Source organism: Aythya ferina (assembly GCF_964211825.1).
Source record: "Aythya ferina genome assembly, chromosome: 1".
NCBI classification, from domain to species: Eukaryota; Metazoa; Chordata; class Aves; order Anseriformes; family Anatidae; genus Aythya; species Aythya ferina.
In genome coordinates this window covers 116,014,727-116,030,203 of record NC_140296.1, presented here as the reverse complement: position 1 = coordinate 116,030,203, position 15,477 = coordinate 116,014,727, and the positions used below count along the sequence as shown (strand labels likewise).

General features: G+C 36.2%; 1 protein-coding gene across 4 annotated transcripts in view; it reads right to left on the bottom strand.

The window, feature by feature from the left end:
- Positions 1-15,477, bottom strand: part of CBLB (Cbl proto-oncogene B) — a 136,013-nt gene that overhangs the window by 36,527 nt on the left and 84,009 nt on the right. For all 4 annotated transcript variants that reach the window (XM_084535667.1, XM_084535669.1, XM_084535668.1 and 1 more), the window contains 5 exons: positions 14,898-15,019; positions 12,775-12,912; positions 11,218-11,305; positions 7,643-7,774; positions 3,125-3,328 (listed from right to left, as the gene is read on the bottom strand). In XM_084535667.1, coding sequence (XP_084391793.1) covers positions 3,125-3,328; positions 7,643-7,774; positions 11,218-11,305; positions 12,775-12,912; positions 14,898-15,019 — 684 coding nt within the window. The remainder of the gene's footprint in view (positions 1-3,124; positions 3,329-7,642; positions 7,775-11,217; positions 11,306-12,774; positions 12,913-14,897; positions 15,020-15,477) is intronic.

Sequence of the window (15,477 nt, the reverse complement as noted above, 5' to 3'; positions counted from 1 at the left end):
AAATTATTATCTCTTAACAAGGACTTCTACACTACACACTATCCTTGTTTTCTTTCTTTCCAAAGAAGCATATAAAGTCAGTTCTTGTACAAGGTAAAGTGGCAAATAATTAATGCTTAATTTATCAGGACAATTGAATATTACAGAGTATGGAATAATGAAAATTGTCTGACATTCAAATGCCCTCTTTAAAATTAGAAACATCATTTTTAAACATTTATCTGAACCTGTAACCTGCACATTTTTAATGTGTGTTTCCTGACATGTGAGGCTAACAAAGCTTTGTTAGGAAAAACGTTACAGAACCAAGAAAAAGAACACTTCAAGCAATAACTGCATTAGCTAATCTGATAGCATAGTGTTGGAAATTTCTCAGTGATGAGACAATTAGCAGAGGTTTTGGCACCACTCTTTGTCTTTGTTTCATAACGAATTATCTGAAGACAATTTGGAAATTAAAAAAATAAGCTGCTTGATGAGGCAGATAAACAGACTAATTGCAGTGGATTTCCTTGAAGCCTCTGATACAGTTGATCTGCTACTATGTACACCTAGCAAGAATGAATCATTTTTCTTGAAGTAAATCCATTTACTCATTCCATTAAAGAATAGATATGTAGCTTTGTGATTATTTTTTTCCGTAAAGCAGTTTCAAGTCTGAGGTCCCCCATGGATTTAATTCAGGCACCCCTTTTTGTTTATGAGTATGCCTCAGAGATACAGTGATAAACTGCAGAGCTGGTAGTTTTGTGATAACTAACTTATATTCATAATTCATAGAGGTACAGCAGGTGATAAAGTTATAATCTTCTTTACACATTAATGACAATTCCAAAAAGTAGGATTTTTTTTTTTTTATTATTATTTTTATTTTTTAAGCTTTTCAGTTTGTCAAAAGAGCTCACTTATAAAAACCCAGCCAGGCCCTTTATTCAGTGATGAACATGACTGTGCGTGCTTCCGTAAGGCAGGCTAAAATGAATTTACTGCAACTACTCTTTGCATTGTGAATATATTTCCAAGTAAGTAAACATCTCTAAGGCAGCAAAAATTAGAAGTAAAAGCTTAGAAACATTTTAACAATGACTCTCCCTTTAGTCTTTCAAGACAATAAGGATTGATTTGCAAATTTCTGCAATACATCTTGAAGCCCTACAGTCATTTTCAGCAGTGAGCTCGTGTCCCTGGAACTCTCCTCATCTATCAGGTTTAACATGGCAACTCGTTATTAGCCAGATATGCTGCAACAAGGTTTTCTCTGCAATACCACGTGGTCTAGCAAGGTGATTTGAGACAAAATCATCCTATTTGATTTTCAAAGGTTAACAGTTTTATGTTGAGAAAGCATATGACAATAGTTGAATTAAAATAAGAATCAACCTATATATTCACTGGGATTACAGATTAACAACAGTATTAAGTTGGCTACAAGAACTAAATGATTATCTTTGTCCTCTCATCTCCATTGTTTCAACAAATCAAATGACTCTACAACGCAGTCATTAGGCAGTACCATGTTCATATTTACAGCATTAACAAGAAACAAAAGAAAAATTCAAAAAGGGTAAAATCCAACAAAATGTCACGGAGGAAAAAAAGAAACACTGTTTGACAAGAACAACAAATGATGATTAAAAGAAATAGACAAGGCTGAAGAAGGCATTACTTACAAAAATTGTATATAAATGATGACATTTCACATTTGGTGGTGAGGTTGAAAGCATAACTATGCTTTGGTAACAAGTTTAAGAAGACAAAAGCAGCTGAAAATCACCAGATGACTGGATGATTCAAGATTTTCAAGTAAGGACTTTAAAAAGCTAATGGAGTGGAAAACCATGTTCCTAAACTTCAGGGATAATTACTGGGTTTCTTCTACTGAACAACTAATCTAATGACAAAAATAGCAAGAACCTAAGTAGTCAAGCAGTTGGTAGATACTGAAAACAAGACTTCTTTTATTGAAGCCTACTGTTCCTTCTTTTGATAAAAGCATAATGCGTTTTTGCCTTATCGTGGAAGTGATAGTGTTATAAAAGTCCATCAATTCAAGGCTATCTCACAAAGGTCTGGCTGCAGACTGCAATTTAAATCCAGGCAGGAGGATAAACTGTTCCAAGAGTAGGCCATGTTGTATTAAATACACAACACAAGAATGATTCATATGACTTGAGAGGTTAGCAAGGATATCAGACTTATGTATATTAACTGACAGATATTCTCAGATATGAGGGCAAAACACGTTTTTAATAACAAACACAATGATAAGGAAATTGAAGAGTCAGGTGTTACAGAATTAATTTCAAGTCAAGTATTCAATCTAGATGACCTCAGTAAAAAGTAAAATATAGAAAATGCACTGTAAAATTCAGTGTTGCATGGCCCATGATGGCATTATTGAAACCTAAAATGTAGTGGTGAACTCTGAAAACAAAGTACAATTTTGTTGATGAAAGTGCTTGTTTATCAGTGATTAAATCTGCAGCCAAATATCTAAAGATCCTGGAACAGAATATAGAGCAAAAACCATTCCAAAACACAATATTACTATGAATAATTTCAAATACATTTTTACCTCTAAAAGTACTGAATACTGAGATGGATTTTATGTTACAGACAAAAATATAAACAACTTACATGAGGTGTGATAAAACGGCCTTTGTGTGCAATATGATTTGGGTTCCAAGTCACCTTTACAAAGCACTCATATTTATTACTAATCAAGAAATTCATGCTTAATCCTAAAACATTTGATGCATGTGTATACAAGTACAAAAGTGCAAAAAAGTGATAATAGATTTGTATAGAGAAAAATTTGTGTTATTTGAGGGACTTGTCCGTAAAGCATATTTTGGTTAAGAGTAATTTATTGCAATCTCATGCTTCCGTCATTATAAACGGAGGTAACTCTGCTCACATCAGGTGAGAATCTGGATTTTTTTCTCATATTCAGTGTCAGTTTTCTTGTTGCAATATCAAAGCATTTTGTTTTTTCAGCCTGAGAACTTTTCAGTGAGTTGCTGAAACCTTCAGCATGAAATGTAGCCTATCATTGTTTACAGTCATCCGCAGCTTCATTTACAAACATACAGCTTTAACTGTTGTACAATATTTGAAATTTTACCTTTCGGACTGAAGCCAAGCGATTCATCATTAAAGACTCTTCCCTATCATCATCGTCATCCAAGTCCAGCATGGGCATACTAAAGCTATCAATAATACTGCAACACCTGGAGTTTTCATCCCTTGGATCAAAGGGATCCACAATGATTGGTTCAGTTCCTTTGATTTCACAGCGGCAAAAAGGACAGCCTTGGCCATCAGATTCCTAGAGCAAGACAAAAAACCAACAACATATATTAATAAAAATAAAAACACAAGTACTTTTAAAAGTATATAAAATATACGGTCACTATCTCTATCTTTCTATATAAAAACGCCCTTTCCAGTGTCTGTAAGAGCTTGTAAAGAAACACTGGAGTAAACAGGAAACAGTTCCATAGATATTTCACTATAGTGAATAGTAAAATGACTGTATTTTTAAAACAGTCTGTCTTCCACATGTTAAGCTCCATTTAAAAATAACTAATAAAAAAGTAACTGCTATCTCTAAAAAGCTTCAAAAATGGTAACTGTCTCAGTATTATAGATTAGGAAGTAACACCTTGCCTCTTAGGATCATAATTTTCACATTTCTTCAGAGGAAAGAAGGTGCGGTGTGTAGACAAGGACAATGCATTCTATTACATATCTTCTATATTAAATATGAATATTAAATATGAAATATTTGTTTTTCATTTTAAGTTAGAAAATGGAAAAGAGCTTTAGATCATGCAGTTCATATTCTCTGAAGAAACTACATATAGTCCATCATGGCTGCAACATTTCCACCATTGGGCAATATATATTCACAACATCTAAAGATAAAAGCATTTTTGACACGTGTAAGTAACAAAACAGGACTTACTTACATTTTCAATAAATTATGTGAAACAAGGAACTATAGTCACATAGTTTTTAAGACAAGTCTAGGCATGTCACTAAGGGACATGTTTTCGTGATTGGATATAGTAGATCAGATTGATGGTTGGACTTGATGATCTTGGAGGTCTTTTCCAATGTAAATGATTCATTCTATAATTCTATGTTATCATAAACAAGAATTATTTAAATTTTAATTTCTAAATGGCATAATGTGTGGAATGATTTTTAAGCAGCGATGTTTCTATTCCTTTTGTTCATTTCAGGAATAATTTTGTTTTCATCAGAAGTAATTAAAAGACCTTTAAATTACATTTCAGAGCACTAATGATTGAAACAACAGAAAAGATCAGAGAGAAGTCATACAAGCACCTATAAATGTTTTTTTTCCATCTAAAGGCACAATGTTGATTTTAACTATAAAACACAAACAAAAAAAAATGAAACAACACATCCAAAAAGACCCTGAGGCTCTGAGAGATCAAAATAATTCAATCTGAATTCAGAAGTCATGTTGCATCATATTTGGAATCAGGTAGTCAGGTGGCTAAGATACTGGGGGTGGGAACTAGATGGTCTTTAAGGTCCCTACTGAGCATGCTATAATTCTATAATGAGCACAAAAATTAAACTACCTACCAAATGTCTAAAGCAAATTGTCTTGAAATGTCATCAAGCGAGCAAAGCTTTTTGATTTCTCAAAGCGCAGCTTTAATTTTTTTCTACCATTATTTTCTTCTTGATGCTTGACAAGAACGCTTGACAGCTCTTACTAAACTGACAGGTGTTTCTATAGTTTTGTGGAAGAACTGTATCCCAAGGCCAGATAAGTATAAATGATGTCTCATGACAACAGTCATGTCTATTTACAGGGTTAGTATTGGATTTGTTTTGTATGTAAAGATCTAAGTAATCTACTTTTAGCAGTCTTGCATCCTAATTACAAAAAGCCAGTCAGCATCACTTACAATTACCTCAAAGCGTGTATCCAAGTTTTATGGACCTACTGAAGTAATCACTTCCAAGTGAACGGAAGTCCTCCCTTACTCATACAAATTTTTACAGGCTCATTTTCTAAAGCAGCCTTATAGATAAGGCACAGAGCTTTCCATTTGCGAGGCTGTCTTATATCTGTGTTGTCAAATAGTTCTGTACTAGCAGTTTCCCTCCTTTTTCTTCAAAAGCATCACTAAAACATACAGAATATCCAATAACAGCATCAGATTCACATTCAATAGTATGAATATAACGGAGAAATTAAAACTGAGAGCTAAGATCTCTGTGTGAATACATACATCTTTGTCCACACCCCCAGAAAGATTATGCAGATTATTTAGAACACTGAGAAACTGGTTATTGTGAACAATACATTGCTGCATATATGCCCACATGTTTTTAGAATCAAGTCCATATCTGTAGTTTTTAGAAAACATATTTCTTTGTAAGAAAATGAATTTTAATCTTGTTGCATAATACAAAAGGAAGATTGTTAAACCAACTCTTGTTTGAGAAACTGATTTCCATAGATGAAAAACTGAATCATCCTTGGTATTCTATGCAGATTTGATGCTGCTTACCAATTTATTAAATAACACACTTTTTCTGCTTAGTGAAAACATCTGTATTGGACCTCTGAGGCATGTCTAATGAGTCATTATGCTGGCAATTAAACACTAGCCCAGAAGCTTGCAACAGCTGATGCTGTTACAGTGCAATATTTCTTCATTGTCTCCCTAATTATATGAAAGTTAAATTTGTAATGAAATCTTAAATGTACCTGGCCAATTACAGCTGGTTGCAATGTTCTGATGAAGCTTGATGTTTTCAAAAATGTCAGTTCTCTAAGCCTAAAATGTTTTATTGTCTTCTTCCTGAATCCCTAGCCATTTGCCAAAGTACCAAGGACATTAGATTCTTGAGTCTCCAAAATTGGAGTACATCACTGACTCAACACTAGAACATGCTGCTATCATGATATGAGACACCCAGCAAACAAAAGTACAAGGATTTTCAATTCTTTTCTACCAAGAAAGTAAGCAAACAAACAAACAACAACAAACTGCTACAGATCTCAGAATTTCAGATTATTATTTTAACTCAAAGATTAATATAGTCAGGTCTTTGTGTTTGTCATTCAGTTTGAAATTGGCAAGAACAGAAAAAAGGTATTCCTGAAACAAGAAATATTGCTCCAACTCATCAGTTGCTCACCAATGAGGCAAATATTCTTCTCTAGGTTTTTCTAAAACAGAATTTTATCAGAATTTCTCATCTTTGGAAAGTTGAAGGGTTTGCATTTGGAGCATCAAACCTAAATTTCAGAAGGAAGAAATTGGAAATTGGGAATCCTTTTCAGCCAGCTTTATTACTGATGGAAGAAAAACCCAAAAGATACTTCTGATTCATTGTGTTGGATTGCTTAATTAGAAATCTGAAAAAAAAAAAGTTTAAATCTATAGTACTTTGGGCCATGTTCCAAACATGAGAATGAAAATTATTGAGAGGAACGGATTTTAAACCAGGTCAAAAACAGACCAGAACAATGGCTTTTGTTTACTCTTAGAATCACAGAATCATAAAGGTTGGAAAAGACCTCCAAGACTATCTAGTCCAACCATCCCCCTACCACCAATATCACCCACTAAACCATGTCCCTAAACACCTCATCCAACCTTTCCTTAGACATCCCCAGGGATGGTGACTCCACCACCTCCCCAGGCAACCTGTTAAACCTCTTCTCACTAGATTTGTATCCAAAGAGCTGTGTCTAACCATGACAGAACGCTGCCCACGAATGGGATTACACATACTTCTCCCCATGAACTAGAGATACAACAGAAGAAGGGTACATGGAATGGAGGTTATAACAGACTGAGTTTGAGAAGCAACTACTAGGTGAAGTCTGAAGCTACAGAGATGAATGACCTCTGATTTTGTTCTTAATTTCCAAGTCAAATGTTTAACTGCGCTGAACTAAAGGTACAAGTCCTCCCTTTTCCCACAGACTGGTATGTTCATGAACAAGACGGACAAGACACCACAACTTGCGTTACCAGAAAGCCTCTGTTTTCTGGGGTATTATGTGAATGACACTGAGATCACAGTTTCTCTTCACTCCATCTCTTATCCCAACCACCATCTAAATCTAGGTGGTTTAGCAATTTACATGTTATCAAAATGAAACACGGGAACTGCAAGCTTGTTTTTCACAGGCCACTGCATGATTTGTACAACAGATTAATTCCTTCTCCCACAGAAGGCATTCTGTCTCCTCATAAAACCCTGTCTGGTTGGTTATCCATTCTCAGCTGCTACTTGTCCACTTATTCCATTTGAACACATCCTGAAGTGATCTGTGTGGCTGAATTGGCACAAGGAGTCCAGCTTTCGCTGCCTGAGTAGACACTGTGCTTTGGAAATAGTTCCTAATTAACAGGAGTCAGCAAATGTCTTGGCAAACCTACAAGTCTAGATTTTAATGACCCCTGGAACCTTGTTTTTCATAGATTTTAGTCCACAAAATTGTGTGTAATTTTAAAAAGATAAGCACTTGAACCCTCTTACTGAGTACCTAGAAAGGTAAAACAGAGTACCCCCATTGTAAACAGGGATGTAACAGATGAATCCATCCTCTTCTCTACTAACTGAACTATGAGTGTACCTGCCATGCTGTAAGACAAGAAGTGCACATGAGGTGCCCACAAGGCTCAATCTTCACATCCTTGTCATTCTCTGCGCAGATTTTACATAGCTGAAAAGTGGAACCCATCTCACAGTACAATTCATACTGCTCCTGTAACAAAACAAAGACTAGTTATTTCTTTACTGTAATTTGTTCGTAGAAAACATACTTAAACACCACAAGTAACAAAAATTTATCAGAATCCCGTTTTTCATTCCACTGTATTTATTAGTCAAGGAATATATTGATATTGATCTACTTAAAAGCCACACCAAGGTTATCCAAGCAGCTCACTCTTTCACTTCTTCAAACCTAAGATAGATATGGTAATATATCAAATTATAAATAAAGTATAGTATGTTATATAAATAAATACAAATTAAAATAAACATAAATATTTTAAAAATAACATAAAAATTTATGGTAAAGAAGAATAAAATAAATAATGAATCTGTGCCTATTAGGTTTTCTACAGAGTTATCACATGTAAGTACTATATTAATGCAAGGCATACATCCTGTTTTTCCTTTGCTGCAGTATGGGAAAGATAATGAAAACATGGTAAGGGAGAAATTAAGTGCTGAAGGGGAACAGAATGGAGATTTCCTTTTCTAAGTATGAGTTTAGGACTAATAAAATGTACCGGAGAACTGAGAAACAAGGGATTTCTACCTACAGCTTGGATATAGTACGGCCCACTGAAATAAATAACCCTTTGTAGTGGGTTTACGTGGCAAGGTTTTGGTAGCAGGGAGCCATAGGGGTGGTTTCTGTGAGAAAGATCTAGAAGCTGCCCCATGTTTGGGAAGGGCCCCATTGTTTTCCAGATCCGAGCCAATAAGCGATGTTGTTTTGCGCCTCTGTGAGAGCATATTTAAGACAGGGAAAAAACGCTGCGCCACACAGCAGCCGGGAGAGTCAAGGGAGTGGGAGAACAGCCTTGCACCAAGGTCAGTGTGGAAGGAGGGGGAGAGGTGCTCCAGGCGCCGGAGCAGAAGTCCCCTGCGGCCTGTGGTGAGGACCACGGTGAAGCAGGATGTCCCCCTGCAGCCCATGGAGTACCACGGTGGAGCAGGGTTCCACGCTGCAGCCCGTGGAGGAGACCACGGTGGAGCAGGTGGCCCTGCACTGATGGAGGCTGCCGCCTGTGGAAGACCCCTGCCGGAGCAGATTCCGGGCCGGACCTGTAGCCCGTGGAGAGGAGCCCACGCAGGAGCAGGTGATCTGGCAGGAGCTGCTGCCCGTAGGGGAGCCAGGTTGGAGCAGTTTTCTCCTGAGGGATGGACCCCGTGGTACGGACCCATATCTGGAGCAGTTCTGGAAGAGCTGCTGCCTGTGGGAAGCCCACGCCGGATCAGTTCATCAAGGACTGCATCCCGTGGGTGGGACCCCACAGCACAGGGGACGAGAGTGACCGAGAAGGAGCGGCAGAGAAGAAGTGCTGTAGACTGACCATAACCCCCATTCCCCCGTTCCCCTGCGCCGCTCGGGGGGAGGAGGTGGAAGAGGGTGGATGGGGGGGGAAGGTGCTTTTGTTTTTTTTTTCCTTTGTTTTCTCACTTCTCTCGCTTGTTAGTTGTAGGCAATAAATCTTACTATCTCCTTATGCCGAGTCTGTTTTGCCCGTTACAATAATTATTGCGTGATTTTCTCGTCCTTATCTCAATCCTTGAGCCCTTTTCACATATTTTCTCCCCATTCCTCTTTGAGGAGGGGGAGTGAGAGAGCGGCTGTGGTGGAGCTCGGCTGCCCACTCGAGCGGAACCACGACACCCTTGTATGAAGTATGGTACAAATATCCCCTCAAGGTGACATGGCAACTGTCATGCACAGATCATTCAGCACTTTGTATCCTTGCAGGACTGACTGTAAGATACAAGAACTCCTTCAGGTGGAATAAATAATAGATAAAACTCAAGTCTAGAACAGCTTTCTAGATTTTGGAAGTATATTATTGGGGAACTGGAAATCAAACATTTCTATGAAGCTTTTTTAGTCTTGGAAAAATAAATTTTGAAAGGTTGAAGTAAGAAAAATCCAGATCACTGGAAAATAAGCAGCTATTGCCCAGTAAAGGGAGCGGAGAAGAGACTAGGCAAAAGAGAAAAGCAATAGTCTGTATTTGTAGCTATAGTCTGTATGCACTAAAGATGCTTATGGCGGAGCTCTTGCAAAGAATCCATCTGCAGCAATCTGGCCCTGGAGCCAGTTTTATAGTATCTTTTAATAGTTTAAGCAGCTCTTAGTGGCAGTGTTAATCTACTGCAGTTAAGATATTGTTTAGGGCAACATTCACATATTTCAGACTCTCTGCATTAACTAATGATTTCTTCATAGCTACAAGTTCAGAATCAACTGGATTCATTTAGTGTATTCAAAATACAAGATGACTTGCTTGGGGAGAACAAGGTTTTATCACTGAAAATGTCTAAGCTACTTTTCCTTTCTTTGAGAAAGGAAAATAAGGATACAAGGCTATAAAAACCTTTTTGTGCAACACGTCTGATATCTCTGTGCTACTCTTTCCTTACTATTCTAATTCTGCATAGCAAAGAGGGAAGTCAGACTGGTAGACATGCTCACGTTTTCTTTCAGCAATTGTTTTAGGAATTCTCTTAATTAGGAGATATATTTTCCTAATGGTATTCCTTGAAATAACATAAATGGCAACAAATACTCCTTTTCTAAAATATTTTTAGAGGTGTGATGCACAATTACAGCAGATTCAGTAGGTCACCCACTCAGCTCTGAAGAAATGGAAAACCATCTGAAAGAGTCGTATGTAGTCTGATGGCTCTCCTTGAACATAACCTCAAGTCTTCTGGACATTTTTGTCAGGAGAAATGCTCTGCACTGTATACCTGTACCTACTAGTAATGATTTCAGCACAATTTTTAATTAAGCCTACATCTTGTGGTAACTATTTCTTATTCTTTGAATATCAAACATCTGCACATTAGTATATTACATCGTCACTCAACAAGACTACAAAAACATCTAGATATTCTAATGTCTGGAAAGTGAGTCCCTTCAGGTACTTACTTATTCCTGTTACTTTTCCCTGATCTCTCTTTTAAATTGCACGATGGACAAAGAGAAAACAAGACAGACCATGGAACTGGTATTTTTGTGACAAATGAACGATATTTTTCCTCTGGGATCTGTCAGCATAATGTATTATTCCTACTCAGGCTTAAAAACTATAATCTGATCTTGATTTCATTTCTGTATTCTCATCTAATATTAGCAGGAGACTCTAAGCTACATTAACCTATAACATAAATAATGGAAAAAAAATAATAACCATTAATATATTTCTCATGCAGATGAGCCTTAGAATAAGCAAAACTTTCCAGGGCATACTGTCGGCATCACCATTAGCTCTAGAGTTTAAACAATTATTAACCTGTTCTTCAACTAAGCTCTTCTATCAACAACGCATTTTCATTCTCATTAATTCATTTTCACATTTTAATAAAAGCGTATTATCACTACTAGATGAGATGGTAAGAGAAGCAAAGATCACAAAGTAACTGATAAAATGCGCAACGTACCTGTGTGACCTTGATGTGATCATGTGGTGTGGGTTCACATAAACCTGTCAGATCAGGATTATAACTTCGTCCATCTGGGAACAGATAGCTGCATCACAAAAACATTAGTTTAAATATGCACACGTATTTAGCTTTATTAGCTAAATAATACCTATGACTTTTTAAAGGGACAGAATAAGTAACAGCAGACATTAAATAAAATTATCTTTCCTTAGCCATCTTTGCCACCTTTTGGGAGCAACTGAAATGCTACATGCATATATTGTTACATGCTAAAGTCCATTTATAAAACCACTGGAAAGAAGTTGACATCACATGTATAACTACCAGCAGAATGCATCTGAGCTTTATTAGATAACCTTTTTTGGGTAGCTTGATAGAACAGTATTTTAGATCTTCAATTTTACAGTGACCTTATACTTGCATATGTTCCTAGTGATCTCACCACTAGCAGCACAGTGGAGCTCAGTGACTCTATGGACTATTTCAACAAATAGAGCAGAATAGATGTTGTTTGTGAACATCTGTATATTACGACAAGAATCTATACTGAGAATCTGAGGTGCAGACTGGACTTTAAGCAAGAACAGTTTATTTTAATCTTGTGGGAAATTAATAATAGGTTAATGATATTATGGAGTTCTATATTGAAATTTATGTTAGAGATAACTTGGAAACAGTTTCCTGAAAGTCATGTTGTAAAGTAGCATCGTGAGAAAGTTATATTTAAATGGGGTCAAAAACTTCACCTAGCATTAGTATTCTCAGCTTCGGCTTTTGTTCATCCAGTTTTGGTAAAGAAAATTGAGTAGTAGTAATACTACCATAGTAAGTGCGTGTTATTTTACAGGGCAATATCTACAGCACCTTGATATCTTTCAAAATATGAACTTATACCTGAAATAAAATTTCTGGACAAAGGTGGACGGAGAAAATTTCAAAGTTTGCAGAAGAATTCTCAATCTTTTTTTGAGGACTGATTATTTCCTTTTTTGTTTGTTTGTTTTTTCCCCATTATAATCATGCGGATATATCAAAACATGTAACAGTGAAAAAAGATTCTGACACCGAGTATTTTTGTTACATGAGCTGAGTAAAAAATGCACTTCTCCCTATAAACTTAGATTCTCTTATAATTACAAATCTTTTCAGTAAACTATTAAAACCTGAAAACTTTCTGGCTGCACATTATATAAAAAAGCAATTACATAGCTTTTAAATCATTGTCCAGAGCTAGACACATGAGTAACTGTCAGTAGTAATTGCTCAATAAGCTTAAGTGCATTTGTGACTCTTACTGGGAAACAATCAATGTGACAGCTGCCCAATTTTATTTTCTCCTGGAATTTATCCGATATGTCTTTGGTTAACTTTGGTTAATGGAATTACCTGGAAACAAGAATAAAAAGGATGGTCCTTAATCTCCAAAGGAATGCCAAATACCATGTATACATTTTTTCCTCTTTTAAAGATCTTTAATAATTGCTCATCTGCAGCATAAGAAGAACAAGGAACCACGACTTAATACCCATGGTAACTATAAGAATTTGTACTTACAATCCTTCCCGGCTGCCATCAATCAAAGCTTGAAACAGAGGCTTATTGTGAGGTATGGTCTGCAATATGTTCCCATCGCCAGTCACATATCCAATGGCCCACTGCCCCAGGCGAGTGCAACTCAGTCTGAAAATATAGCTTGATAAAAACAGGATTAATAGAAAGTCAGTTCTAATCAGAGTTCAGCAAAATAAGCATAGAACCTTAAATAAACCAGCATCTTTTACACTGTCAGTTCCTCATAAGCAGAAATAGGCTAACAGTAGCTCCCTACACCCAACTTTTCATCTGCTTGCTTTTTAGTTCTCAAAGTGAAAGATTCACCGTGAATAGTCCTACTACATACATTTAGACATGCTCATAAACCTTTTCAAGGACACTGTATTATATTAACTCTCCATAGCTACAACATACACCCTTTGTGAACACAGAGGCCAATAATCTGAATGAATGGAAGGTTTGTTGAGGAAATAGAGAACACCTTTAAAAGGAACAGAAATGTGAATGAAACTATTCTACTACCAGTGTTAATTTTGTAAGTAGCTGAGCTTGTCAACAGGATGGAGGAAATACCACTTTTACTTCAGAAAATGCTAGATAATACCAACCCAATTAGACTTGCATTTAAATACTTGTGTGTTTTACAGGTGATATCTGGGAGTATCAAAATGCGTATGGTATCATAATGCAGACAGAGAGCACAGTAGGAAGAAAAGGAAGATCATCAACAAGAACGTTGGGTATAATTATTTCCTTCTTACTAAAAAGCCTAGTTGCTTTAATGTCAGACACCATGTCAAATGCAAAAATGTCATTCAGAAAAGCATCCCACAGTGAAATGCCACAAGCTTTGCCACAAAGCAGTTTTCCTTAATTATATGTCAATATTTTATTTCCTTCCAAACAAATTTAAATGATAAATCAGCCTCCATGAAGTTTGGCATAGCTCTTGCAAACTTCAGCAGGGCCAGCATTACTTTGAAGAAGTAATTAGGTCCTATTTGAACAGAATTTCTAATTTCCAGGATATTTTAGACTGATCAAAGAAGCAGTTTCAGGTAATGCCTCCCGCTTTATCTCCTTTTCACTTCAAATTCAGCGTTTCACCTAAGCAACTCAGAAAGTCATCTTCTGATATCTAAACAGAAAGTTATCTTAAACTATATTTACAAGGAACATTAAGACAATTTTCATTATAAAAGAAGTAAAAGAGAAATTATCCACAGAATCAGAATTAATAATAGAGAAAATACTAATACAGTGACCACTTGAAAAACCAACCTAGCAATCTAAATTCCATAACATTGCTTATGAGTGCCAAGCTAAAATCATTATTGGACTGGAACCAGGAGATTCTTACACATGCACTTGAAACAGACAGGTGACTTAACACGTGGTTTATTTGCTTAAAAAAAAATAATCAGAAGAAACCAAGTACAAAATGTATATATAGTTGTTTCAAGGTATTGCTACACTTCTCTAACAAGTTTCAAAATGACAAACTCTAATTATATATACATGTGGTCCTGAAACAAATTTAGAGACCTAGACATTAGGAAACAAAGCTTGAGAACTGAAAGGTAAACCTAGACTACAATTAATTTTGCCTTACTAGTGCATAACAGTTCAACATGTCTTAAGAAGTACATTGTATTTTCAAACCTGATTTCCAAAAATGAATTGCTTGTCACACATAATTCAGAAGAACTGAAAAGCAATGAAAACTCTTTTTTCCTGTTTTCTTGTACTTGTTTATATTTACATGTGCTAATAAATATTGCTTTATTTCATAGAGTTGTAGAGGCATTATGATGTAAAAAATACTTCATGGTTACTAAACTCTCCAGTCTTAAAATCTACAGATCAACCATTTTCTGAAACCGGCCATTCTGTCCATTAGTATTAAACTATTAAAAAAAAAAGATATAAATACCATCCCAAATACAAAAATAAAACAACCTACTACTACTCTGATTCACCACCTAATCAAAAAGTTAAAAAAAGTATTCCTTCAATATCACAATGTAAGAATCACACATTATAGAAATATTGATCTAGAATAACTACGTAGCTCTAAAGACAACAAGATTATTTGGAAACCAGTAATCAGCCAATCCTCTCACCTCCCAGGCTTAGTGCTATATTTCTGCAACCTCGCTTTCACTTCATCATATGTCAGGAATGCCATATATCCAGGATGTGTCACAGCTAAGAAGTTCCAATTCCTTAAGATTGAACCCCACGGCTAAAAAGAGAAGAAAAACAATTAGACACAGCCAGTTAGCTACATATTTCTAATAAAACTCAAGCCAATTCATTAAAAAGATGCAAAATGTTTTAGGTTCTGCTGAAAAAGTATATACTTTTGGTTAAGGTCTAACAGTACAGAAGACTGTTCCACATATTCAGCTTTGTTGCAAGGATTCCTTCAAAAAAAATAATAAAAAATTTCAAGAATCATAGAATCAGCTAGAATGAAAAAGACCTTCAAGATGAAGTCCAACCATCAACAGAGGGACAATCACTTCCCTAGTCCTTCTGACCACATGTTTCTGATACAGGCCAGGATGGCACTGGTCTTCTTGTCCACCTGGGCACACCGCCAGCTGCCAATCAGCACCCCAAGATCCTTTTCTGCCAGACAACTTTCCAGCCACTCTTCTGTAGGCCTGTATTGCTGTATGGGGTTGTGACCCAATTGCA